This window comes from Dromiciops gliroides, chromosome 3 (assembly GCF_019393635.1).
Source record: "Dromiciops gliroides isolate mDroGli1 chromosome 3, mDroGli1.pri, whole genome shotgun sequence".
NCBI classification, from domain to species: domain Eukaryota; kingdom Metazoa; phylum Chordata; class Mammalia; order Microbiotheria; family Microbiotheriidae; genus Dromiciops; species Dromiciops gliroides.
In genome coordinates, this window is record NC_057863.1 from 158,196,069 (window position 1) to 158,223,560 (window position 27,492).

At 38.4% G+C, this 27,492-nt stretch overlaps 1 protein-coding gene and 1 non-coding gene across 2 annotated transcripts in view; both read left to right on the forward strand.

The window, feature by feature from the left end:
• UBAC2 (UBA domain containing 2) overlaps positions 1-27,492 on the forward strand; it is a 271,053-nt gene that overhangs the window by 136,939 nt on the left and 106,622 nt on the right. Inside the window, exon 6 of the mRNA XM_043995830.1 lies at positions 2,369-2,416. Within this exon, the coding sequence (XP_043851765.1) occupies positions 2,369-2,416 (48 nt within the window). The remainder of the gene's footprint in view (positions 1-2,368; positions 2,417-27,492) is intronic.
• On the forward strand, positions 870-974 carry LOC122752215. The gene has a single exon (XR_006356004.1). It is a non-coding gene; the product is annotated as a U6 spliceosomal RNA (small nuclear RNA).

Below are 27,492 nucleotides of genomic sequence, written 5' to 3' on the forward strand. Positions count from 1 at the left end.
GTTGGAAGACTTTGAGGGGCAGCATGTAGCAAAAAGCACACTAGACTTAGTCAGACCTGAACTGGATGGACTCCCCCACCTTTGCTTCTGTTCATCTTATTGCTGTATGAAAGTCACTTAGCATCTCTGGGCGAGCTTCAGTTTACACAGCTAGCTTTAAAATAAGGAGATTTGACTTGCTCTGTAAGTGACTTCAGAGGTCATCCTTACACAGGATGAGGGAACTCAGGTCCAAAGAGGGGAGATGACCTGCCCCACTTTCAAATAGCTAATTAATGGTCAGGCTGAGGTGATTGACCTCCAATCCACTATTCTTTTCATTAGACCACATTGCTTTCCTCCTGCCACTTTAATATTGAAGTATTAATTAATGGGAAGAATGACCAAAAGTTAAGAAGCAAGAAAACTATATTTCAGTAGAGAATAATAGCAAAATCATATGCCTGAAATTCAGCCCGATTCATATTAGTTCAGAAAAACATTAGGTATTTCGTTATACAGTTTTGAAAAAAATACCTTGACTTGCAAATGCATGTTTCTATTTAAGACTCACTTTTATATGGAAAAACCATTAACTTCATAGGAAATGAAAAGAAAGGTTATAGAAGTACATGTGTAGGCTCAAGTGCCTCTATCTAAAATTAAATCAGCAAACATAAAGTGTTACCTGTATGGCAAGCCTCGTGGGTAGGCACATGGGAAAATACAAAAGAAGTGTAAGATATGGCCCTGGCACCAAGGAGCTTTCGGTCTAATTAGATCAACACACTTGGTGCAAACACCCGAAAATTTAAACCACTTTAAGAAATGAATAGTTTAGTATAACAGTACAAAAGATGTTGCAAATCTGTGTAAGATTGTGTCTTGTGGTGCTCACTTTGGCAGCACATATACTAAAATTGGAACATACAGAGAAGATTAGCATGGCCCTTGCGCAAGGATGACATGCAAATCCTGATCTGTTCTATATTAAAAAAAAAAAAAAAGATTGTGTCTTTTACATGGTGGGTAATTAGTAAAAACTTCTAATGGAATTGCCAGATTCACCTTGTATATGTCTACTCTTTGTATTTTTTTATGTCTTCTTTTCTTAATGTTTTTGAGACGGAAACCTAGAAAATGGTTTTCCCTGTATGGTTCTCACGCCCACATACTACTTTCTTTTCCTTTGAAACAAAAACTGCCCACAGAGAGACTTGTAAAAACTGAAGTCTTGTCCTTGGCAGACTAGGTAGAGGGTTACGTTCAAACTTGTAACCCAGTGCTTGCTCCTAGCTGACAGGTAGGGAGGAGAGAGAGCTAGTTAATAATCACACCTCCAAGGAGGGAGGGAGGGAAAGAATACTGGGTGACATTTAGGTGATACAAAAAGGAAAGATCAATTAAAATACATTTTAAAAATAATCACGTTTCTAACTCCACTCTGACATCTCTCTTCATCTACTAACACCTTAAGTTCCTTGATTTCCCGCATGCCTCTGGACTAGATTTGTATGATCTAGGGTAATGTTAATAGTGGGTAAAGCTGCTCTAAAGCCTTTTTTCCCCTCTGAAATCAAAAGTGTTTAAGACTCTAAAGGGCAGCTTGAAATGAAGAGACAATGCTAAATGTTGATACCAACTTTCAAGGCACAGATTCTCTCCTTTCCTCTTTCCCATGCTGCTGGGAAGTCTCACTGCAGTCTTCCTTTATAGGTAGAACTTATTGGAAATGTGAGGTGTAAAAAAAAAAAAGGAAGTCATTGTGAGACCTAGATGGTCATTTACACTGCCACTGTTCTTCAGAAAATGAGGATAAAAACCTAAGAGAATACTGAAGTACCGTCATCAGAGCAGTAAACCAAATATCTCTGTGTATTCCAGATTCTCACCTCCCCCATTTTAGAATGAAAATACAGGTGGAGAAAGGGAGAGATTCTATAGATGTGATGGTAAGCTCAAACACTGTTTAGTCACTGCAGCAGATAAGAACAACGAGCGATTTCACTTAGAGATACTGTTTACGCTTTGGTAGGCAAAGCCAATGACTTTTATAAAGTGTTTTATTTTAGCTAAAACTATTAGTATGCAGGCATAAATAAATGTTTGCATTTGTTTTCTTTAATATGTTAGAACTTCACACATCTCATGCTTCAGAGTAAGGAACCAGGCTCAACCGACACATTCTGGTGTGAGGAGCGAAAGGGTAGGGTCTTCCTGAAGCCCAAGGAATTGTTCTAAACCAATAAAACAGCAGTTTATTGGTTTGCTTATTGCTCTCTGATGTAGCACATATGTAATGAAACATTAAAATTGGACCTTTAAAAAGGAAGTTTATAATATACAGTTGAATTTATTTTAAAATTAGTGCTTTTTTTTTCTTTTATAGCTTTTAACCTCTGGTACCTACATTTGGGTTGTAGCCACAAGTGGTCTGGTAAGTGTTTAAAATATTCTTTTAATGATTTTCTTGCCTTTAAAACTATCCTAGGAAAAGCAGAATACCTGAAATTATTTTCACCTTTGCATAAAATTATCCATTTTGTCTTCATACTTTTTACCTGTCAACTTTTTAAAGATAAATTTTTATTTATGTCTTCTGTTTTTATGTCACTGAGATTTCCCCTTGTATCCCTCCCAAGAGAAACATCCCATATAACAGATCATTTTCCCCATCAACTTTCAACTCAAATCTTATTCTTCGAATTGTTACAAGTCTAGATGCTATAGAATCTAGAAACACTGGATTTTAACCTGAACATTAAATGGACTTAAATGTATGCAATCAGCTTTCCCGATAACCAAAATAAAAAAATAAAAAACCAAACAATAAATGAAAATCCTTAATTTCTGAGGAATAACAATAAAGAAGTTACATAGTTGTGTCATAATGAGTAGGGTTTATATAGCACTTCAAGGTTTGCAAAGTGTGTTATAAATCCCATCTCATATTTTCATGTATTTTTTTTTTTGCTGCCAAAACTGTTGTCTTGCTATACAACATAAAAACTCAAGAGTAACCTAGATGTCTGTAACCAACCTAAGAAGTGAGTTCGTTATTTGAAAAAAATTTGGTAAAAGATCCCACATTTCACCTCAATTTCCCAGGTAATTCCAATGAAATTTGATAGTAGGGGTTTTTTGTTGTTTCTTTTAAAATTGTTTTTTAAGACCACAAAAGTATCTGAGTTAGCAGTAGGGAAAGAGTGGTGGGAAAGGAAAATGAAGAAGTTAGTTGCACTAACTATACAGAATATTGTTCAGTTTTTTGTTTATAAGGGGACGGTAGTCATACAGAGGAAAAACATGAGGGTAGTAGGAAAGTCAGATGGGTTGGAAGATTACAGAAGTCTCATCTTTGTCTGTGACCAGACAGGAGGAACGGGAAGAGTGAGCAATACTGGGAGAGTCAGGATTACTCACTACATGCACTGAATTTCCTTAAGATGGCAGAATGTGTTGGTTTTTTTCTTTCAGGTAGTAAGAACATGTCCTATGACAATAGCTCTAATAAAACATTAGATACATTTCTCACTTTATGTTATTTATTCACTTAATGGGATTCCTGAATAATTAGGAGCATGAAATTGTATTTTATAGTTCATACAAGACAATTTCAAACCCCTGAGTAGCTTTGAAAAATAAATTCTTCTGGCCCACCTTATCATGAGTTTCTGAGAGAAAAATCTAAGAACATTTGTGGGATGCCCAGACCAGGATAAAGGGATAGAACCTGAAAATGGCATATGCTCCCTAAGAAGTTTTAAATTCAGGGCAGCTAGGTAGTGCAGTGAATAAAGCACCAGCCCTGGATTCAGGAGGACCTGAGTTCAAATTTGACTTGTGTGACCCTGGGCAAGTCACTTAACCCTCATTGCCCCACAAAAACAACAAACCAAAAAAAAAAAGAAGTTTTAAATTCACTCTGAAGAGGCCCTTAGGGAGCACTGAATCCAGAGCCCTCAGCCTGATTTCTTTTATGGTTGACAATGGAACCTCTTTCTATTCCCTTCCTACTTCCATATTGTGACCTTTTTTTTCTCCAGTATACTTTGTGTTCCTGCATCCCAGAGCCCTGCTTCTTCCCGACAATCTGTGAAGAATTCAATGTAGGAAGTAAAATCACTTTTTAGCTCACTGAATATCCAGAACCGTGTGTGTATTTCTTTTTTTTTATTGCCTGGATTTCCCCTTACCCCTACCCAGAGAATCTTATATCAAATAATTTTTTTAAAGAGGAAGAAAATTATAAATTCTGCCATATGAATCAGCACAGCAAAGTCCTGCAGAGCAGCAGATGGAGTTGGCTTCTAATAGATCTCCTTTGGGGCCAGGCTTGTTCTTTATAATTAATTTGTGGTACAGTGAATAATGTGCTGGATATGGAGGCAAATCCAGCCTCTATGTGACTATGTGCAAATTATGTAATATCTTTTGTCCTCAGTTTCTTCACCTGTAAAATGGGGATAATAATATCTACTTCTCAGTGCTGTTGTGAGGATCAAATAATACATAGTAGGTGCTTAGTCAAAGCTCTTCCTTTCTTCTCCTCCCTTCTACCTTCCTAAACTTCAAAAATTCATTGAACTTTCTAGTAGGTTTAATCCTGGTGCTTGCCACAACACCCACCATAAAATGGCCTGAACCCCATTGGGAGAACTGAGGCCAACCTGGAGTATCTGTTACCTGTACGTCCTAGGTTGACTCAGTCATTCAGAACTGGAGGTTAACCTTATGAGACAATTTGCTAAAGCTCCTTTTAGTCTAATCCTATCCTAATTTGAATAGCTGGGCTAACTAGCTTTATTGAGGAAACACTGACAGTTCCTTAACAAATCTATTGACATTACCAGAGAGTTTACAGCTTGAAAAGTGAAAATTAAAGACAATTCTTCTTTCTCTACTATGTTCTTTTTTTTTTTTTTTTTAGGCAATGGGGGTTAAGTGACTTGCCCAGAGTCACACAGCTAGTAAGTGTCAAGTGTCTGAGGCCGGATTTGAACTCAGGTACTCCTGAATCCAGGGCCGGTGCTTTAACCACTGCGCCATCTAGCTGCCCCTACCATGTTCTTTTTTAAAAAAAATGTCCTAGTACAAGAATTCAAATGAGTAAGAATAGAGAAGTTTGTCATAGTATACTTTTTTTTCTTTTTGCATTAATTTGCCACCTTTCAATAGGCAAGTCCTTCTTTTAGGAACTATATCAGTTATTTTTCTGAGACATTCCTTTTCTGCTATGGTTATATTTTTCATATTTTTCTATCTATGATTATTTATATTTATAGTTTTTATAATATGAAATGCAGATGTTGCAGTCTCAGCCCCTTATTTCATTAAGTTTCTAGTATCAAAAATAGCTACTTTATTGAAAGAGGAAGTAGGCCAAATGCTATAATTCCGACTAAATAGGGTGCTGAAAAAGTTTTAGTGCTGAAATAAATTTCCTTGACTCTCCCATTTTTATCTTGTATGTGTATTTGTTTAAGAAATATTTTTGGAACCCCTACAATGGTTGATGGTATTGATCATTCCATGAATGAAAATTATTAATGTTGGAAGTCCAAAATCTGTATTTAATTTATCATTTTGGAGCTCTGTGCAGAGAACTCTGATTTATAATAGCCAATGCAATTTGGTATTGTTTAATTCAGGGAGGTTGTATGAGGAAATAAAAATTCATTGTGAAAAAAAGTGGTCCATGAGTTATTTACTGAACATTGTCTGAAATATTAAAAGTTGCAGTATCCCTGCTCCAGATGTCTCTTGCACAACACAGTTTCTCCTCCCATATATGACTAGTAACTTCCTTTTTTTTGCATTCTAAAGAAAGTATAATGCTTTACTACAAAAAATAGAAATAAAGATTGGTGTTTGGGGAAATCTTACAAAACTACTGATAATATTTCATTTTTTAGCCTTAAGAAATAAAAAATGTAAATAATGTAAGTTTGTTGTATTTGTTAAGAGAGGACTTCAGAACTGGCAGGGGTGGTGTGTGTGTGTAAAGATACATATACACATCCACATGTATGACATTTAGGCAGAAACAAAACATGAGTCATATATCTACATAGAAACCAGAATATTTACCACTACTTTCTCTTAAAATTGGGCAATTTTGGGTTTATTTTAGTTAAATATTTCCTTCCCAGGCCAGCTTTACTTTTTTCCATATAGGTATGTCACTCATTCTTACTTGTCTATAAATATGTTTCTCAGTATATAATGCTTAAGTCCCACTGATTGAAAGAGGTTGATGAATTGTATCAGTATTTTACTAAGCAGGAGTCCACTTTCTGTCTTTAACAACAACTGAAGAAAGAATGAAAACTAAATAATGCTTTAGAATTGAAGGAGAACATGGTTTTCATCTTAGCCAGAATAATAATGGACCATTCTCCCTTAGGAATACTGTCACTCTCTAGTTATGCACTCAGTCAGTGAGATTTTAGCTCCTACATGAAAAAGGATAAAGGGGACTTGGGTTGCATTCAAGGACTGCTGTTGAGTTTGCTCATATGTGCTAACTACAGATCTTTTTTACCCAATTCTTCCTTTTGTAGTTCTGGGTTTGATGTGATTTTCTGCTCCCTTTCCTTGACAGTATTCTATGCTGGAAATGTATCTGCCCTTATATTAGTTGTGAAGTTATAATTGAAAAGCTTGGTTATTGTACATAATGGTATGCTTTAGTCAGGCAGGTGGTTCAAGTTTTTTAGATTCAATTGTTCTCTAAGATATTAGTGTTACTTGATTTACCTATGTTAATGGACCTCCTGTTACTTTCTTTAAGGTGGGAAGTACAGAAATTGAGGCCATTTTTCATAAACATAAAACTTCACTGCCTTTATTGAAAGATTTTTCTCTCTTTAAATAGTCAATTATTCTGTATTAATATTCTCCATTCTTTTCAGAAAACTTTATTCTTCCTTTAGAGTTCTACTTGGCTTTTTTTTTTTTTTTTAGTGAGGCAATTGGGGTTAAGTGACTTGCCCAGGGTCACACAGCTAGTAAGTATTAAGTGTCTGAGGCCGGATTTGAACTCAGGTACTCCTGACTCCAGGGCCGGTGCTCTATCCACTACGCCACCTAGCCACCCCCTTGGCTCTTTTTATAGTATATTTAGAAAACTTGAAGATAGCTTCTACTTCTTCATTTTCTGTATTGGTTTTAAGAGCATAATGATTCATTTCCATGGAGATGTGTTTTATATTTACCCTACTACCTTAGGAGCAATGAGACTTGGATTTTAAAAATAAATAGTAATTGCTAATGACTTTGTCATCACTGCATATTTTTAGTGTTGTTATTAGCATTAGAATCCCTAGATTCCTTCTTGAAAATAATTGAAGTGGGGCAGCCAGTCCACAAAATCTCTTACTGAAGGTTTTGTTTTATTTTTCCATCTTACTCCTAAATAAATCAACAAAAATGTTGTATTTTTTTTAAAGCAATAGTATATAGCGGATCCAGAGGAGGGTAACCAGAATAGAGAAGCACCTTAAATCTTTGTCGCATGAGGTTTGTTTGAGGGATCTGGGGGGTGTATTGCCTGGAGAAGAGAAAACTCAGTGAACTTAGCCATTTTCAAAGTATGGGCTACCTGTCTTAGGGTTACCAGTCCTTCCTGATTACTGTTACTGGTTCATCGTCCATATCATACCTCCCTTAACTGCAGGTGTTTCTCAGAGCTCTGTCCCAGGCCCTCTTCTTCCTTTATATGCTTTAAAAGATCTTTGTAAAGAGGGACAATTTCTCTTTTGCCTTTGTATCTTCATGGCACTTAGCCTATTGCCTGGCAGCACATAGTGAACACTTAATAAATGCTTGTCAAATTGACTTGATTACTTATAGATCTTATATATCCAGCCCTATTCTGTCTTAGCTTTTCAATCCATTATCAGCAACAGGTTTGTTGGACTTTTTGAACTAGATATCCTGGAGACATCTCAAGTCTTGGCATGTCTAAAATAGAATTAGCTATCTTTTCCCTAAAACCTCTACCCCCATTCTAAACTTTTCTGTTTTTGCTAAAAACAAAAAAACTACCATTCTTGGGGCAGCTAGGTAGCACAGTGGATAAAGCACTAGCCCTGAATTCAGGAGGACCTGAGTTCAAATCCCACCTCAGACACTTGACACTTACTAGCTGTGTGACCCTGGGCAAGTCACTTAATCCTCATTGTCCTGCCAAAAAAAAAAAAGGAAAGAAAGAAAGAAAAAAAGAAACTACCATTCTTTCAGGCATTCAGTTTCATAACCTTAGTGTTATTCTCAGCTTCTCACTCCTCCCAGTCAGTTATCAAATCTTGTCTTTTTCCACCTCCGTAGTATCTATCTCTCAAATGCAGTTCCTCCTTCTCTCTAGCCACCACTTTAGTTCAGATCCCCCTACCATTTCTCATTAGACCAGAGTTGGTGGTGGTGGTGGTGATGGTTGTTTTTGTTGGTCCTTCATTCTTGAAGAAGACCAATAAGATCATGAAAGAGATGTCTTCACTTTCATGTGAATTGGATTTAGGTGAGACAGAGCTGTTCAAAGTCATCAGCCTCATTCTCTCCTCCAGTCATTGAAGTCTGGTGGCAAGACAGAAGTGTTAAATACATGGCCCACAGACAGCCCACAACATTTGGTAGTGCAGCCTGAACGAAATAAAAATGTAGTTCCTATCCAGTTTTAATGTTTTGATGTATTAATAAAAGTACATATAAATATGTGTGATTCTCTAAGACCTGTGGCCTGCAGGGATTCTTATATATAGTCAGTGATCCATGTTTCTCTTTGAGTTCAACACCACTGACCTAGACTATTTTAGTGGCCTCCTAATTAAGCTTACTGCCTCAGTCCTCTCCACTCCATCCTCTGTACAGCTGACAAAGTAAGGTTCCCTAAGTGTGGATCTGACTGTCACTCCCCTTCATACATATTTTGCCTCTAGGATAAAATATAAACTCTTCTGAGTGGCTTTTAAGTTCTTTTATGACTTGGCTCCAACCTATGTATGTAGCCTCATACACTACTCCCTTGACTTCACGCTTTAATCTAGCCAAACTGGCTTTTTTCCTATTCTTAACAGAGTTTCATTTCCTTTCTTCTTGCCTTGCATTGGTCATCCCCCCACACTTGGAAAGAAGTCTCTCTTCTCTACTTTCACTGAATCCCTCTCTTCCTTTGAGATACAGCTTAACTATCACCTTCTTTTCTAATTCCCCCATGTTGTTAATTTACCCTACTGTCCTCAAACCTAACTATCTGGTTAAGATAGTTATTATTTACTTTGTATGTCCTTAAATATGCACACGTTTTCTTTCCTGTTAGAATGTAAGCTCCTTAAAAGTAGGGATTGATTATTTCATTCTTTGCTTTGTATCCCTAGTGCCTACATGGTACCTAACTCATAGTAGCTGAATTATAAATGCTTGTTGATCAATTATGTCAAAGACAGATTATATTTGTTCTGTTTGGTCCCTAAGGACAGATTGAGAAAGAGTGAGTGAATGGAAGCTGTAGAGACAAATTGAGATTTGGCATCAGGAAGAATTTCCCAACAATTAGAGCAATCCAAAAGTGGCTTACTCTGTTTTAGGAGTCAATGGGTATCCTCTCATTGGAAGTTTTCAAGCAGAGACTGAATGACCACTTATGATATACCTCAAAATTCCTTTTTAGTTATCAGTTGGCCTAGGTAACTACTTCTAACTCTAAAATTCTGGGAAATCAATTGGTTGGCTTAGAACCACAGGAGAGTATTCTAATTAGACTTACCACCAAATTGCTGAAACTTGATGTTAAAATCCAGTTCCTTGGGGCAGCTAGGTGGTGCAGTGGATAGAGCACCGGCCCTGGAGTCAGGAGTACCTGAGTTCAAATCCAGCCTCAGACACTTAACACTTACTAGCTGTGTGACCCTGGGCAAGTCACTTAACTCCAATTGCCTCACTAAAAAAAAAAAAAAGAAATCCAGTTCCTTTCTTCTGGCTGGATAAACTGATATCTCAAGGGAATGGGCAGTATCCTTCCATATTCCAGTCATTTTGGGTGGCATGTATGTGTATGATGGCACTGATTTATGATTTCAATCAACAGAGGAAACTCCCTCTACCAGAGCAGATAGGTAACTCTTCTGCACTTTAAAATCTTGGAGAGTTACCCTCAGTACTTAAAGATTAGGTGATTTGCCAGAGTTCCATAGTTAGTATGAGTTAGAGGACAAACTTGAACCCTGGTTTCCTGTGATGATTAAAAATATGAGAGATATAGTTTCTGGGTAATTTAGTCATTTTATTAATAGGCCAGCAGGTTATTAATAAAAGGAGGACTGTTGGCCGTCTCTCTGAGACCAAAGACCTAATGGCGATGGGGTCATATACACTTCAAACTATGGGAGGTCCATCACATATTGATATAATCTAATTGGTTGACATGTTTTGGGGTGGGTTATATTAAAATGAAGTCCAGGGATATGTGACTCAGCTCACTCAACATGACATCAGAGAAAGAATGTAAGACCCCCTCACCCAAAATAGTTTCCATCTAGTTGTGGTTGTGAAGGTTAAAGTCCTTCAGCTATCTAGACAGAAGAATCTGTCTCTACCCAAAGCTTTTTCGTAAGCTTGTCTTGGGCTTGACCCAGATGAAGACATTTGATGGACTCTCTCAAGGAGAACTTGCCTTTGAGTGGGGTGAGAAGGAGAAGGAGAAAGGACTAAGAAAGAAGGGGAGATCACTAGGTCCCCCAAGATATCTGTTATTAATAATTACCTTTTCACATTCCCTTACTGTTATACTGGCTCTCTTTTCACTATGCTCTACTACCTCAGTATGAAACCCTATGGAAAAGGTAGAGGATTAGAGGTCAAGAGGCCATCATTCACCCAAATTCCTTTAAGACCACATAAAAGTGGAAGCAGTACTTCTATACACCCTCTTCCTTCTCTGTTGCATTGTATCGTGTCCAGTGTACTCAGTACCACAGAGCTAAGACAGAATAATATTAGTCATTTATGGTTTCCAAAGTGCTTTCCTTACAGTGGCTTTATGAGGTAAGTAATGCACATGTGATTATTCTCTTTTTTTTTTTTTTTTTTTTTTTTTGCGGGGCAATGGGGGTTAAGTGACTTGCCCAGAGTCACACAGCTAGTAAGTGTCAAGTGTCTGAGGCCGGATTTGAACTCAGGAACTCCTGAATCCAGGGCCGGTGCTTTATCCACTGTGCCACCTAGCCACCCCGATTATTCTCTTTTTATCTATGAGGAAATTGAGGTTCAGAAAAAATAAATGACTTGGTTTGAGATCACATGGCTAATAAGTAACAGAGCCAAGATTTAAACCCAAGCCTCCTGCTCTTTCTTGTACACTAAAATTGAGACACATTGGCTAGCGTCTGAATCGTAAATATAAGTGTTTACTGTGTGCCAGGTATTGTGCTATGTTCTGAGTATGCAAATACAACAGTCCTTGCCTTCCAGGAGTTTATTTTTTAACAAGAAACAACACATTCAGGGGAGTGTTGGCCCAGAAAATCGCAATGGTAAGTGGAGCGTTAGAACAGTTGGTTGACATTCCCTTTGAGAAGCAATGGCAATATTAATTTCATCAGTGTTCCTAGAGTAAGAAATCCAAAGCAGGGTAGGAAGAAGGTAAACACATCTTGGGTGGAGAGGGGGAAGGGAATGCAAATACATATTTATGTAGTCCCTACTATGTTCCAGGCACTGTGCTAATATTATCTTGTTTGATCCTCACAATAGCAGTGAGGTTAAGTTCTCTTATTTCCATTTTATAGTTAAAGAAAATGAGACAGACTCTATGGTTAACCGCTTTAGCCTTACACTGTCCCTTACTCTTTCAATCCTTTTTCCCCTTGGCCTATCACTGCTTATGCCTTTCAAAACCTAACCTTGAATTACATCAGTCACCTGATACCTTTCTCATTGCTGCTGGTTAGAACACATGCAACTATACTGCCTAGGACATATCTGTATAGTTTCCATTGGCCCCTCATTGCTGAATAGCAGTGCTTTTATACTTTTTTGATTGCCTTCTTGTTATATTCCCCACAGCTTCTGTTCTAAGTCTTCTTTTCTATCTACAAACTGGCTGTACCAGTTCCCACCAGGCCTCACCTGCTGACTTCAGTTCATACTTGATTGAAAACATGGAAGCCATCTGACAGAAGTTTCCTCATGTCCCTATCCTGTGCCTCAAAAGCCTTCAACACCTCCCCCACTTCCCCAATTCTCACCTTGGCTCCAGCCTCTGATGCACAATCATCTTTTTCCTTGCCTAGGTCATTTCTGTTCTTGATCCTTTGAATAAATTTCCTCCCATGTCCTCCAGGATCTTGTCACTTCAATATCTGTGTCTCTTCTTGCCTTAGTCTCTCTTTATCCGCTGGCTCCTTCATTGTGATCTAAAAACATGACCAGATCTCCCCTGTGCTCAAAAACCTTTCACTTGAGGCCGCCATTCCCTCAATCTATTATCCTGTATCTCTCCTTATTGTTTCTACTTCTCACCTCCCACTCACTTTTTAACAGCCTTGCAATCTGACTTTCAGTCTGAGATTCATTTTTAAATGATTCCTTTCAAAGTACTTAAATTTCTTTTCTTTTTGTTCACAACTTATCAACAAAGAAGCCCTGAAGTATTTATAAAGAACAAAAAAGGATTGTTCACAAAACTGTAAACTTCTTTTGTTCCTGTGTACAGTAGCCTTTTAAGAAACAAATTTAACACCATAACACAATAATAACAAAATTCCCATTTGTTTGCTTCTGTAGTTAACTCAGAACACCTCCTCCCATAGAAGGGCCTCTAATTGCCAAGTCCAGTATCCTTTAACCTGTTTTTGTTTGGTTTTGGTGAGGCAATTGGGGTTAAGTGACTTGCCCAGGGTCACACAGCTAGTAAGTGTTAAGTGTCTGAGGTCGCATTTGAGCTCAGGTCCTCCTGAATCCAGGGCCAGTGCTCTATCCACTGAGCCACCTAGCTGCCCCTCTTTAACCTGTTTTTAACATTTAACACTTACCACCCTCTTTCCTGGTTATTTTCTCCTTGGATTTTCATGAAATTTCTGTCTCCTGGTTCTCTCCATACCATTTCTTCTCAATGTTTTTTCCTGCATCCATTATCAACCATGTACTGTCCCCTCTATGTGGTTATATACCAGGACTCTGTTGTGGGCTTTCTTCTCCACTCTCCACTCTTCACTCTCTTTCTTGGTGAACTTCGGCAGTTCCCTTAGATTCACTTATCAGGTATAGGTAGGAGAAGAGAGACAAGCAGTTATTAATTATTATTCATTAACAACTGTTATGTGTCAGGCATTGTGATAAGTATCAGAGATAGAAATACAAGCAAGCAAGATAGTCCCTGCCTCCAAGGAGCTTATATTCTAATGGGGCAAGACAGCAGAAAGAGGGAAATTGGAAAGAACGTGGTGGGGGAAGAGAGAAGATGGCATGTTATGGAGATGTCTGGGAAGTTACATGGGGGCCTGGTTTTGAGACAGACTGGTGGTTTCTCAAAGGTGTAGTCTAAAGTTCCAGCAGTAGAGAAGATGGAGATGATGACATAACTGTAGTCCGTATAAGGTGGAGATAGTTGGGAAGTTGTCCAGTGACTCCCAGATCTTTATCCAAACCTAGTCTCTCTCTTAAACTCACAGGGATTATCAGCTGCCTGGATATACCATGGGTATTTCAAACTGAAATATTGAAAATGATAGTTCATAATATTCCTCCTTCCTCCAGTCATCACACTTAAAGTCATCCAGGTGTACAACCATATTATTCCCTTCTTTCCCACTCAAGAATCCACCCATATTGGCCTAAAAGCTCTTCCACATACAACAGTCCATCTCCATGCCTTTGTACTGGCTACCCATTCCTCCCCATTGCCCCTGTACCTCTAATGTACTACCTTCTCATATATACTACTCAGAATCCCTGGTTTCCTTCAAGTCTCAGCTCAAGGGTCACCTATATGATGCTTTTCCTGATCCCCTGAACTGCTAGCACACTCCCTCCAAAAACTACTTTGTATTCACTTTGTATGGAGGTATCCAGGTGGTGTAGTGTCAGGAAGAGTTCAAATCTGGCCTTAGACACTTACTAGCTGTGTGACCCTGGGCAAGTCATTTCACTCTGTTGGCCTCAGTTTCTTTATCTGGAAAATGAGCTAGAGAAGGAAATGGCAAACCACTCCAGTATCTTTACCAAGAAAACCCCAAATGGGGTCATGAAGGGTTGGACACAACCAAAATGACTGAACAACAAAATCCATTTTGTATAAATTATGTCTATCTTTATATATGATTTATGTTGTATCCTTCATTGGAATGTAAACTCCTTAAGGGCAGGGACTGTTTCACTTTTGTCTTTGTAATTTCTAGCATTTAGCATGCTGGTTGGCATGTGCTCATCTTAATAAATGCTTGTCAGTTGATTGATTAGCCTTTCTGCCCCCTATATTCATACTGATCACTTATCAAGTCTTTCGGGTTCGACCTTCACAACATCTCTAGCATCTTTTCTCTCTACTCACGCCTTATCCACCCTTCTTCCATTGCTCACAACTTCTTCTCTGAGCTAATAGCCTTTTACTTGGACCCCCATCTCCATTCTTAGCTCTCTAATCAGTCCATCTTCCACCCTGATGCCAGATTGGTATTCCATGTAGAGTTCTGGGCCTGGAGTAAAGAGAAAGACCTGGGTTTAAGTCACTTAAGACACTTACTGTGTGACCCTGGGCAAGTTACTTATTAGCCTTTCTTTTCTCATCTATAAAAGGGGGGATTCGAACTCAGTGATTTCTAAGATCCTTTTCAACTCTAGATCTATGGTTCTGTGACCACCTTGCTCAAGAAGCTTAAATGATTCCCTATTATCTCTAGGATAAAATACAAATGTCTCCTTTTAGTATTTAAAACTCCAACCTATCTTTCTATATTAATTCTGCGTTGCCCCCCTGCCCCCACCATGACCTACTTGGTGTTCCCCCTACATGCTATTCTGTCTCCCATCTCTGTACTTTGGAAGAGGTGATCTGTCCCTCACACCCAGAATGCTTTTCATTTCCACCTCTTAGAATCCCAAACTGACTTCCAGGCTCTGCTCAGATGCTACTACCTGCATGCAGTCTTTGTTGATCCACTCCTCTATTAGTCCTCTTTCCCAGAAATCAAGTTATGTTTACTTTGTATATATTTTACATTTATTTACCTATGAAAATGTTTTCCCCATGGGTTGTTTCATTTTTGTCTTTGTGCCTGGAACATAGTAACTACTTAATAAATGGTCGATAAAATGAATTGAATTTTTCAAATTGAATTAGAGTAGATGACCTCTGAAGTCCTTCCAACTGTGATTCTATTGTTCTTGTGTGAAGAGAATAATAATAATAATAAATTTATTTAATCCTTGACTGATACCAGATGGAGTTGTTTTACCTAAAGAAAAGACATGGGGAGAAGCAGGGAGTTTAGTGGACCATGAGTGCAGTAGGAGTCATCTGTATGATGCTACAGTTTTTAAAAAGCCAATTTAATCTTGGGTTTCATTAAGAGAAGTAGAACTCCCTGCAAAAAAAAAAAAAGAGAGAGAAGTAGAACTTTCAGGAATAAGAAAGTAATTATCCAGCTGTACTCTATCTTGATCAGGCCACATTTGGAGGATTGTGTTCAGTTCTGAGTGCTACTTTGTAGAAAGGACAATGATAAGCTGGAGTGTATCACATGAGACGCTATTGAAAGAAGAGTGTATATTACACGGACATGTTTAGTCTGCAGGATAGAAGACTTTGGAGAGGGGGCAATAGTTGTCTTACAGCTTTCATGTAGAAAAAGGATTAGACCACATAGCACAGGACTTTGTGAAAGTTGCAAAGAAGTAAATTTAGACTTGATTTAAGGAAAAACTTCCAGGCAGTAAAAGTTATGCAAAAGTGGAATGACCTTTTATTTAAAAAAAAAAAAGTGGAATGACCTGTTTGTGGAGGGAGTTAGTTTTGTTTCACTGGCTATCTTCAGTTAAGGCCCAGTTATGTCATAAAAGGGCTTCTTCAGTTATGGGTTGGACCAAATGGCCCAGGATGTCTTTTTAAGCAGCTCGGTGGTACAGTGGATAGAATGTTGGGCCTGGAGTCAGGAAGGCTCTAAGTTCAACGCCTGCCTCAGACACTTATGATCTATGTAAACCTGAACAAGTCACTCTGTCACAGGTTCCTCAATTGTGAAATGAAAATAATAATAGCACCTACCTCCCAGAGTTGGTGTGAGGATTGTAAAGTGGTTAGCACAGTATCTGACACATAGTAAATGTTAGCTATCATCATCATCATAGCATTCTTATGTGAAATGTAAAATAAGTTCTAGAGTTTACTAAGCATATATGCACATAAGAAATAAAATACAGAGAGCTTGTCCAACCCTCTTCATTTTACAGATGAGGGAACTGAGAACCAAAAAGGTTAAATAACTTGTCAAAGTCCATGCAGGGATTGAAAATAAAGGTGCAGCTAGGTGGTGCAGTGGATAGAACACCGGCCCTGGAGTCAGGAGTACCTGAGTTCAAATCTGGCCTCAGACACTTAACACTTACTAGCTGTGTGACCCTGGGCAAGTCACTTAACCCCAATTGTCTCACTAAAAAAACCAACAACAACAAAAAAAAGAAAATAAAGGTGATCACTTTTTTTGAGGTGAGGAAGAGGACAGATGATATTGTATGATTTACCATGTGCAGTTTTTATGAAACTCAAATTCCAAAGAAATAAAGTTTTACAGTTAAGGTTTGTGGTTATATTCAAGGCAGTGGGACAGCAGATTTTACAGGATCACACAGAATTGCAGGATCACAGATTTACAGCTAGAAGGAACTTTTATAGGCCCTTTAGTCCAACACCTTATTTTATGGATAAGAAAATCAAGACCCAAAATGATTAATTTAATTACTTGCCCAAGGGTCACACGGGTAGTGAGGTAGAATTTGAACCAAGTTCCTCCAAAACTAGTGCTCTCTGTTCAGTACCTCACTGAATTTATTGATGTCTTCTCTATCAGTTTTTGTTTGTTTGTTTGTTTTTAGTGAGGCAATTGGGGTTAAGTGACTTGCCCAGGATCACACAGCTAGTAGGTGTTAAGTGTCTGAGGCTGGATTTGAACTCAGGTACTCCTGACTCCAGGGCCTGTGCTCTATTCACTGCGTCACCTAGCTGCCCTTCTCTATCAGTTTTTTTTTTTTTTAAGTGAGGCAATTGGGGTTAAGTGACTTGCCCAGGGTCACACAGCTAGTAAGTGTTAAGTGTGTGAGGCCGGATTTGAACTCAGGTACTCCTGACTCCAGGGCCGGTGCTCTATCCACTGTGCCACCTAGCTGCCCCCTTCTCTATCAGTTTTAAAGGAGAAATGTGGTGGTGTGTTTTTTTAAAAAGAATACCTTAAAGAAAATGAAACTTTGAAATCTGTTTAAATAATTTAGGAATTCATCTCTGATCAAAGATATAAAGGTTAGAAAAAAGTGATGAAAACATTGTCAAGAGAAAATTCAAGTACCAATGTTCATTTTAGGTCACAAAAAAAGAGATTAAATGGCAGTTGCAGCACAGAGAATTTTCCCACAGATTCTTCCTATTCTTATCCTTACATAGATGAAAGATTTCATATCAAAGTTTTACTTATCTCTTTAGCCAGATGTTGCTTTTAATATTAAAAAAAGAAACATAAGGGTCCAATGTCTGTTCCCCTTTTGAGATGATAAATGTTGAAATGGCATTTTTTGTCACGATGGCAAAAGCAGTGAATAAGATCTCCACGTGTTTTTGTTTTTAATGATTTTTAAGATTCTAGTACAGCAACTTGATATCCAGAAATATAATACTATAACTATCTTGTCATTTTTATTTCTAGCAATATTGTTAGTGTTGTTAGAGGGTAGGAAAGGGGGTTGGTCTGCTAATCAGTCTGTCTCTTTACATTGTGAGAAGTGATGAAAATATATATAATTCTGAAAGCCAAATTTGTGGCTTTGAATTTTATCTTATGTGTCTTGAATTTTATCTTTTGTATCACATTTATTATACACTCAGCACAATATATTTGTGCCTGTCACATCTCATCAAACCCATAGTTGTCATTATTTGTAGATTTCATAGTTTCGTGAGTCAAAGCTTTTCTCTTGAGAGAGATTTGTAGGTGTTAAATAAAGGTGTTAGCCTCAGATGCTACTGGTATGCTCCTTCTTAGTATAATAATAAATACAAAAAATGGGTTAAAAGATGCATTAAGTTACAGCTAATATCTTCAGTTTCCATCCATTGTGCTGGTGGGAGCTGCTATGGTACGTCCCCTAAAAAGTTCTTCCAAGAGCCAAAGAGCACAGAAAGGACTCCAGTGAACCCCATCTTAACCTGTTCAGCCAAAAATTCTGACTTCGAAAGCAGACTACAGAGCTGTCAAACATACCTATAGCTCTGATGTTAAACTATTCTCAGAATCAGTCAGTAGAAACAACTGGAAAAACTTGTAGGAAGCTACAGAACAGACTGGAAAGGTTACAAAATCTAGTAGAAGATTTACAGATGAAAAACCCTTGCAAAGTCTTACTGATCAGGAATCAAGAAAAAAAGATACAAAAAGTGAAAGACCAAGAGAAGATACTATTGAAATGAACCATCCCTTGCTTCATTTTTATACATGAACTATGCCTAATTAGCTGTCATGTTAAACATATGTAGTATTCTGTGGAAGGTTTTTTTCTGTGAAAGTTTAATAAGAGTCAATGTCAGAAAAAAAAAGAATTTATATAATTATAAAAACTGGAAAAGAAAGCCTTAGTAGAAAGTTATTTTACACTTTGAACACAAAAGTCATGGTTTTTTGTTTATTTGTTTTTTAATCACCTGGGCTCTTTAGAATAGGTCCCACAGTCCTTTGTGACTTACTCCAAGTTACTTATTTTCCCTGTGCCTCAGAGTCTAAAGGACTTTTAAGTCATTTCTAGCTCTAAATCTGGGCAGCTAGCTGGCACAGTGCTGACTCTGGAGTCAAGAGGACCTGAGTTCAAATCTCACCTTATACACTTACTAGTTGTGTAACCCTGGGTAAGCCACTTAAACCCAATTGTCTTAAATATCCAGGGCCACCTCCAGTTGTCCTGATATATATCTTGCCACTGGACCCAGATGGCTCTGAAGGAGAGAGTGAGGTTGATGACTTTGCACAGCCCTGCCTCACTTAAATCCAGTTCAGTGCAAGTCATGACATCATCCTGATGTCATGTTCCTCTTTGAGTATGAAGGACAAACAACAGCTCTAAATTTATGACTATAATTCCTGTGAGTGCAGAATAGCATTACACATTAAGGTTGTCTGATTAAGCTAATGCTCATTCTATTAAACCCCTTTTTCCTTCTTTAGAAGGAAATGGTCATCATATAGGGGTTGAGAGAGAGTTCAGATGCTTTAAAACAAATGTTTATTAAACTCCTAACATACTGGGGCCTAAAGTGGATTCCAGGAAAGCTATAGAGTTCAGATGAGACAAAATAAAGGATTAAATGAGGTTTGAGATGAAGGGTAATCTAAGGCTTCCTGGAGTTGGTAGCCTTTGAGTTAGGCTTTAAAGAAAAACAATTCAGCAGTCAAAAAGAGGGAGGGAAGACATTCCTATCAGAGGGAATACCTTGAAGAAAGGCAATGTAAGTCATGAAAGATGGACAGTGTTCAAGGAGCAAAGATAATATAATTCAATTGGTTTGTATTGGTTAATTCTTGGAAATAAATGAGATAAGGATGCATATGATTGGTGGAGCTAGATTTTGGAGGGCTTTGAATGCCAGGTATAGCTGTCTGAATTCTACTCAGTAAGGAGAAGAGAGCCACTAAATCAGACAGTCCACAGGCATTTATTCAGTTCCTGTGATTGACATTGGGTTTTAAGATGCACAAATGAGATAGTCCCTGTCTTTAAGTTAGTCTGACAGATAAGTAGGTAAAGGATAGATTTAAATATCTATATCTATTTATTTATATGGGGGTTTTTTGAAGGGGAGGGAAAGAAAACCAACCAACAACATGGAGAATTACACACACACACACACACACACACACACACACACACACACACACACACACACCCCTCTTTAAGGAGGTGGGACTTCAACTGAACTTAAAGGAAATGCGCAAAGTTGCAGGGTTTAGAGGTGAAGAGGAGGAGCTTTCTAGGCACTGATGAGGACTCATACAAAGGCATGGGGATAGGAGATGTGAAGGTGGGACACAGAGGACAGCAGTGTGAGTAATGTTTTACTTGCCTTGAAAGGTAAGGCAGGAGCCAAACTGTGAAGGGCTTTAAAGACCAAACAGGAGTTTTTTATTTCATCTTAGAGGAAGAAGGGAGTCTTTTGAACAGGGTGATGACATGGTCAAACCTGTGCTTTAAGAATATGTTTTCAGGGGGGCAGCTAGGTGGCACAGTGGATAAAACACCAGCCCTGGATTCAGGAGGACCCAAGTTCAAATCTGGCCTCAGACACTTGACACTAACTAGCTGTGTGACCCTGGGCAAGTCACTTAACCCTCATTGCCCTGCCAAAAAAAAAGAATATGTTTGTTAACTCTGTGGTTGCAGGGAAACCAACTAAGAGGCTGTTGGAATAGTCCAAGTGAGCAGTATGGAAGACCTGAACTAGAGCAGTTGTTGATGTGACTAGAGAAGGGAATGGATGTGAGGCATGTCAAGTATGGGGGGGAAATGACAAAACTTTGCTACTGCTTTGGGTATGAGGACAAAAGAGAGTGAAAAGTCAAAGATAGCTCCTAGGTTTGAATCTGAGCAACTAGAAAAACAGTGGTAGCCTTGAAACAGAAAAGTTAGGACTCAGGATTGGTTTTTTCGTTTGTTTCAGTCATTTCCAACTCTTCATGACCCCTTTTGGGGTTTTCTTGGCAAAGATACTAGAATGGTTTGCTGTTTCCTTCTCCAGCTCATTTTACAGATGAAGAAACTGAGGGAAAGAGGATTAAGTGATGTGCCTAGGGTTGCATAGGTAGTGAGTGTCTGAGGCTGGATTTGAATTCGGGTCTTCCTGACTTCTGGCCTGGCACTGTGTAACCCAGCTGCCCTAGAAGGTAAGGGTAGATATAGGGGGAAAGATAATAAGTTCTGTTTTCAAAGTTAATTATCATAGTGATGATAACTGACAACACTTTGCAAAACACTTTATATTTTCTTCTTACAGTAGGCTTATGAGTTAAATACTTAAGATATTAGTATCCCCTTTTTACAGATGAGGATACTAAGGTGCACAGTGGTCAAATGACTTGCCACATGGTCACACAGCTGGTCAGAGATAGAAATCAAAATCAGTTCTCCTGTCTCTAAACCCAGTGCTTTCCCTATTGTCCCATACTAACTCTCAGCAAGAGAAGCACATATGGAGTATTTTCCTTATAACCATCCATGAGATACCTAGTGCAGATATTTGCCTCCTCATTTTTGAGATCAGGAAACAGGCTTAGAAAGGTCATAATCTGATCATGTTTCAGAGGTTATAAATTTCTGAAGTATAATTTGACTCCAAGTTAGAGTGCTATCAGCTGCACCATACTACTTCTCTCAGATTTATGGAAAAAGGCATAGCTTGGCCAGATCTTCACATCATAAAGACTGAAGAATAGCTTGTAGTACACATCCTATCAGAGCAGTGCCAAGATTGTGGGGGAAAAGGCAGGGACTCAGCTGAGTTCTCCTAAACACCTCAAAACAACTTTAAATAATGCCTCAAATTCTAGAGCAACTGAATGCACAAAAGGATGGGGTGAGACAATTTTCTAGCCCAAGACAACTTAGAAGGTCAGTAGGAAAGGTGTATTGCATTGGGGTAAGAGTGGAGTGCAGGCCATGCCCAGTAAACCAGCAGTAGGCTTTGGGGATGACTCAGTAAGTGATGGCAGTAGCAGTTTCTGGGCCTCTCAGCCTACAGACAGTAATGGGATGAGACAGCTAATGAGAAGGAGATTACAGGGGTCCCTTTGCAGGCACTGGAGGCAGGGCTCTGTTGCACAGCCCATACATGGATCTGGGTTGCAGTCCCAAGTCGCAATCCCAGGGTGAGAAGGAACACTAACACACTAGAGTTTATGGCCACAGGGGAGCTGGGATCCTGGTCACAGTTCCAGGGTAGAAAAGAGTGTTTGTGGTAAATACACCTTTCCTTAGATCATGCCACCTTGGAAGAACCTAAAACTTACAGGTCCCCAGAATTATCTCTGAAAACATCTATAGAACAACAACAACATCAAAAACCTGAAGCTTGGGAAAATGCCTCCTTCGCTCTAGAAGCAGAACCCCACTTTAGTATAGAGTTGAAAGTCAAGAAATAGACTAAAAATGAGCAAACAGCAGAAAAAGATCCTAACAATAGAAAATTACTATTGTGACAGGGAAGATTAAAACATAAACTCAGAAAAAGACAACAAAGCCAAAACTACTACATACAAAGCCTCGAGGAAAAATATGAATTGGTCTCATGCCAGGGAAGAGTTCAAAAAGGATTTTAAAAATCAAGTAAGAGAGATAGAGGGGAAATTGGGAAGAGAAATGGAAGTGCTGCAAGATAATCATGAAAAAAAGAGTCAACAGCTTAGTAAAAGAGGCACCAAAAATACTGAAGAAAATAACACCTTAAAAAACCAGAATTGTCCAAACGGTAAAAGAGATAAAAAAAATCCACTGAAGAGAAGAATGCCCTGAAAAGCAGAATTGGCCAAATGGGAAAGGTGGTACAAAATGGAAATGGCCAAATGGAAAAAGGGGGCTAATAGAAGGGAGGGAGAATCAGGGAAGATAAAAGTCAGAAGCAAAATACTTTTGAGAATGGACACAGTGAAAGGAGAAAGAATAGGATAAATGGGTAAAATAGGTGTAACAATTGGAGTGATGCCACCTGCTAGAGAGTTACTGTAGGAAAGCTCCACCATGAGGAGAAGGCATCTGAGGGCAAGCCATGTGGTCAGGTCGTTGGTGTCAGGAAGTGACGTTTGCTGGTGGGTACTGTCTATCAAAGCTACCAGCCAATTAGCTTGGAGCTGTGTGTGCGCATGTGGAGGGGATGTTCCTAGTTTCACAGGAGGCATTGGGTCCTTTTGGTTCCTGACCTTGCCATGGCAAGTCAGATGATGGGGTCTCTTAGAAATAGTTAGATTTTTACCTTTCTCTCTGATCATTAGATCCTAATGCTCTTTAATAAACGCTTAAAAGTCTAACTCTTGCTAAAGCTTATAATTTATTGGCGACTACTCATTAGATATTTTAGACAGACTAGCTGGAATTTTAGCCCCTTACATAGTGAAATACATAGTAATCATAATTGAAAAACATTTTATAACAAATTTCTCTGGTATCATTTCTCAAATATATAGAAATAAGAGCCATTCCTCAATTAATAAATAGTCAAAGGATGTGAACCAGCAGTTTTGAGATGAAGTATAAAGCTATCTGTAGTCATATGAAAAAATGCTCTAAATCACTATTGATTACAGAAATGCAAATTAAAACAACTCTGAACTACTACCTATGCCAAGCTATACCTGGCTAATATAATAGAAAAGGAAGTTGTATGCTGATTCAGCCATTCTGTAGAGCAATTTGGAACTATGCCTAAAGGACTATAAAACCATACATACCCTTTTGACCAAGCAATACTGGTCTGTATCTCAAAAAGATAAAAACAAAAAACAAAAAGGAAAAGGACATATGTACAAAAATATTTATAGCAGCTTTTTGTGGTGGCAAAGAATTTGAAATTGAGGGGATGTCCATCAATTGGGGAATGGCTGAAAAAGTTGTGTATGATTGTGATGGAATACTGTTGTGCTGTAAGAAATGAGGAGTAGGATGCTCTCAGAAAAACCTGGATAACAGGATAACATTGTATATTGTAACAGTGTTATTATTTGATGAAGAACTATTAATGACTTAGCTATTCTCAGCAATACAATGGTTGATCAAAGACGATTCTGAAGGACTTCTGATGAAAAATGCCATCCACCTCCAGAGAAAGAACTAATGGAGTCCAAATGCAGATGAAAGCATACTTTTCCTTTATTTTCTTTATTTTTCTTGAGGGGTTTTTTTTTGGTCTGTTTTCTTTCACAACATGATTAACATGAAAATGTTTTGTATGACTACACATGTATAACCTATATGAAATTGCTTTTCTTCTCAATTGGGGATGGGGAAGAGAAGAAAGTGAGGGAGAGAATTTGGAACTCAAAAAAATTTTTAAATGAATGTTAAAATTTGTTTTTACATGTAATTGGGGAAAATAAAATATTAAATTTAAAAGAATCTTTGTAATGGACATAGTATAGTTAAGAAGAATTTTAAGGAAGCTATTGCAATATCCTCTCTTATACTTAACTATAGTGATGGTTCTAAATCTGTCTTCCCTGCACCCCCTTGCCTAACCCTTTTACCTGAGAACCTTGATTCATGCTTCATAAAAAACTTGAGGGGGCAGCTAGGTGGCACAGTGGATAAAGCACAAGCCCTGGATTCAGGAGGACCTGAGTTCAAATCTGGCCTCTGACACTTAATACTTACTAGCTGTGTGACCCTGGGCAAGTCACTTAACTCCCATCGCCCTGCAAAAAAAAAAAAATTGTACTTATAGGGGCAGCTAGGTGGTGCAGTGGATAAAGCACCAGCCCTGGATTCAGGAGGACCTGAGTTCAAATCTGGCCTCAGACACTTAACACTTACTAGCTGTGTGACCCTGGGCAAGTCATTTAACCCTCATTGCCCCAAAAACAAAACAAAAAAACCCCAAAACTTGAGGTCATTCACTAAGAACTCCCTCTTTCCCCTTCTCATCTCTTAACATTCATCTCCTTTACTATTTCATTCAAGTTTCTGGTAAAAAGTTATTCTTTCTTCTTGCTAAGGCTTCACCTCTACATGCACCCTTAACCAAAATTCCATTTGTGTTTTCTAGAAGATTGATCCCAATATCATTCCCTCTCTCCCTTTAATCTTTAATCTCCTCCCAATAACTGATTTCTTTTTTGTTGCCTATGTGTCCCCTATCCTTAAAAAACTAACATTAGATCCTACCATCTTCCCTAGCTATATTTTCATAAACTCTTCCTCAGTTGTTTATTGTGGCACTTGTTGTGGTATATGGTGTGAGGTCTTGGCATAATCCTAATTTCTCTCTGACTGCTTTCCAATTTTCCCAGCTAGAAAATGTTAGGTAATTAATCCTTACTCAAGTAGATGGAGTCTTTGAGTTTCTCAAACACTGTCTTAGAGCAAGACACTGCAAGGCAACAAACATTTATATTAAGTGGTTACTATGTGCTAGGTACTATGCTAAACAATGGGGATACCAGTACAAGCCAAGCAAAGGACATATTCTTCCCTCAAAGAATGTACATTCTCTTGGGGGAAGACAACCCATAAAAGAGAACTGGGAAGGAGTGGGAGGATGAGGGCTATCTACTTAGAGGTATGGTGGTTAAAGTATGTAAAGTCAGAGGCACGTCATTCTCAAAGTAGGGACCCAAAAAGGAAAACACCATTGAGAGAAGGAGGCCATCATGGCACAGCATTATCCCATGGGGAGAAGGTCCTAGCCACTGAGGAAAGTTCTAAGGTGGGAAAGCAGTCGTCTCCCTGTTTCAAGTCTCTCTCCATTCCAATCTATTTTCTACCCAACTGCCAAAAGGATTTTCCTAAAGCATAGATTTTTCTATGTCAACCCTCTCCCCCAACCCTAACTCAGTAAGCTCCAGTAATTGCCAGTTAACTATAGAATCAAATACAGACTCCATCATTTAGCATTTAGCCCTTTCATAGCTCTCTAGTCTTACCCATTACTTCTCTCAGCCATACTGGCCTGATTATTGGCCTTCACACAGAACATTCCCATATCCTTTCTTCATGTTTTTGTACCTCTAGTCCCTCATTCCTGTGATGTTCTCCTCTTCACCTCTACTTTTAGAATTCCTATCTTCTTTCAAGACCATGTCAAAAATCCACATTCCACAGAGGCTTTTCCCAGTCTCCACTCTATATGTAAGTTTTGTGTAACCATATGCATGTCTCCTCTCCCCTTTCCCCTCCCCCAGTGCATTCCTCTCCCCCCTCAATTTTACCCTAAAGATGTCATCATGGGGCAGCTGGGTGACACAGTGGACAAAGTACTTGCCCTGGACCCAAGAGGACCCGAGCCCAAATCTAGCCTCAGACACAAGACACTCACCAACCTACCTGCCCCCCTAAAAGAAAAAAGATAAACAAAAAATAAATGCTTTATAGATATCATCCCATTATAATCAATTCCCACCTGTTCCCTCTGTCTAAAATTATTCCTATCATCTGCCCTAATACTCAGAAATCTCTTATGATTTAGACATATCATCTTCCCATGTAGGAATGTAAACATTTTAACCTTTTAATGTCTCTCATGATTTCTTTTTCCTGTTTACCTTTTTATGCTTCTCTAGAGTCTTGTATTTGAAAGTCAAATTTTCTATTCATTTTGGGTTTTTTCATCATGAATAGCTGAAAGTCCTCTTTTTCATTGAAGTCCTATTTTCTTCCCCAAAAGATTATACTCAGTTTTCCTGGGTATGTGATTTTTGGTTGTAATCCCAATTCCTTTGCCCTCTGGAATATCATATTCCATGCCCTCCAATCCTTTAATGTAGAAGCTTCTAGAACCTATGCTATCCTGACCATGGCTAAACAGTATTTGAATTGCTTCTTTCTGGCTACTTGCAATATTTTCTCCTTGACCTGGGAGCTCTGGAATTTGGCTATAATATTCCTGGAAGTTTTCATTTTGGGATCTCTTTCAGGAGGTGATTGTTAGATTCTTTCAATTTCTATTTTACCTTCTGTTTCTAGAATATCAGGGCAATTTTCCCTGTCAGTCTCTTGGAAGATGATGGCTAAGCTCTTTCTTCTTTCTTTTCCTCTTTCAGGTAGTCCAATAATTTTAAAATTCTCTCTCCTGGATCTATTTTCCAGGTCAGCAGTTTTTCCAAGATGTTTCACATTGCTCTCTATTTTTTTATTCATTTGAATTTGCTTTATTGTGTCTTGGCTTCTCATAAAGTCACTAGCTTCCATCTGTTCAATCCTAATTCTTAGGCAATTATTTTCATCAGAGAGCTTTTGTACCTCCTTGTCCGTTTGGCTTTTCAAGTTGTTGACTTTTTTCTCATGTCTTTCCTGCATCACCCTCATTTCTCTTTCCATTTTTTACTCCACCTCTATGACTTTATCTTCAAAGTCCTTTTTGAGGGCCTTTATGGCCTGAAATCAATTCATATTTTTCTTGGAAGCTTTGGATGTAGGAGCCCTGATGTTGCTATCCTCTTCTGAGGGTACACCTCAGTCTTCCTTTTCACTAAAGAAACTTTCTGTGGTCTTCACCTTTCTCTGCCTGCTCATCTTGCCCATATTTTACTTGAGTTTTAACTCCTTCTTAAGGTAGGGCCCTGC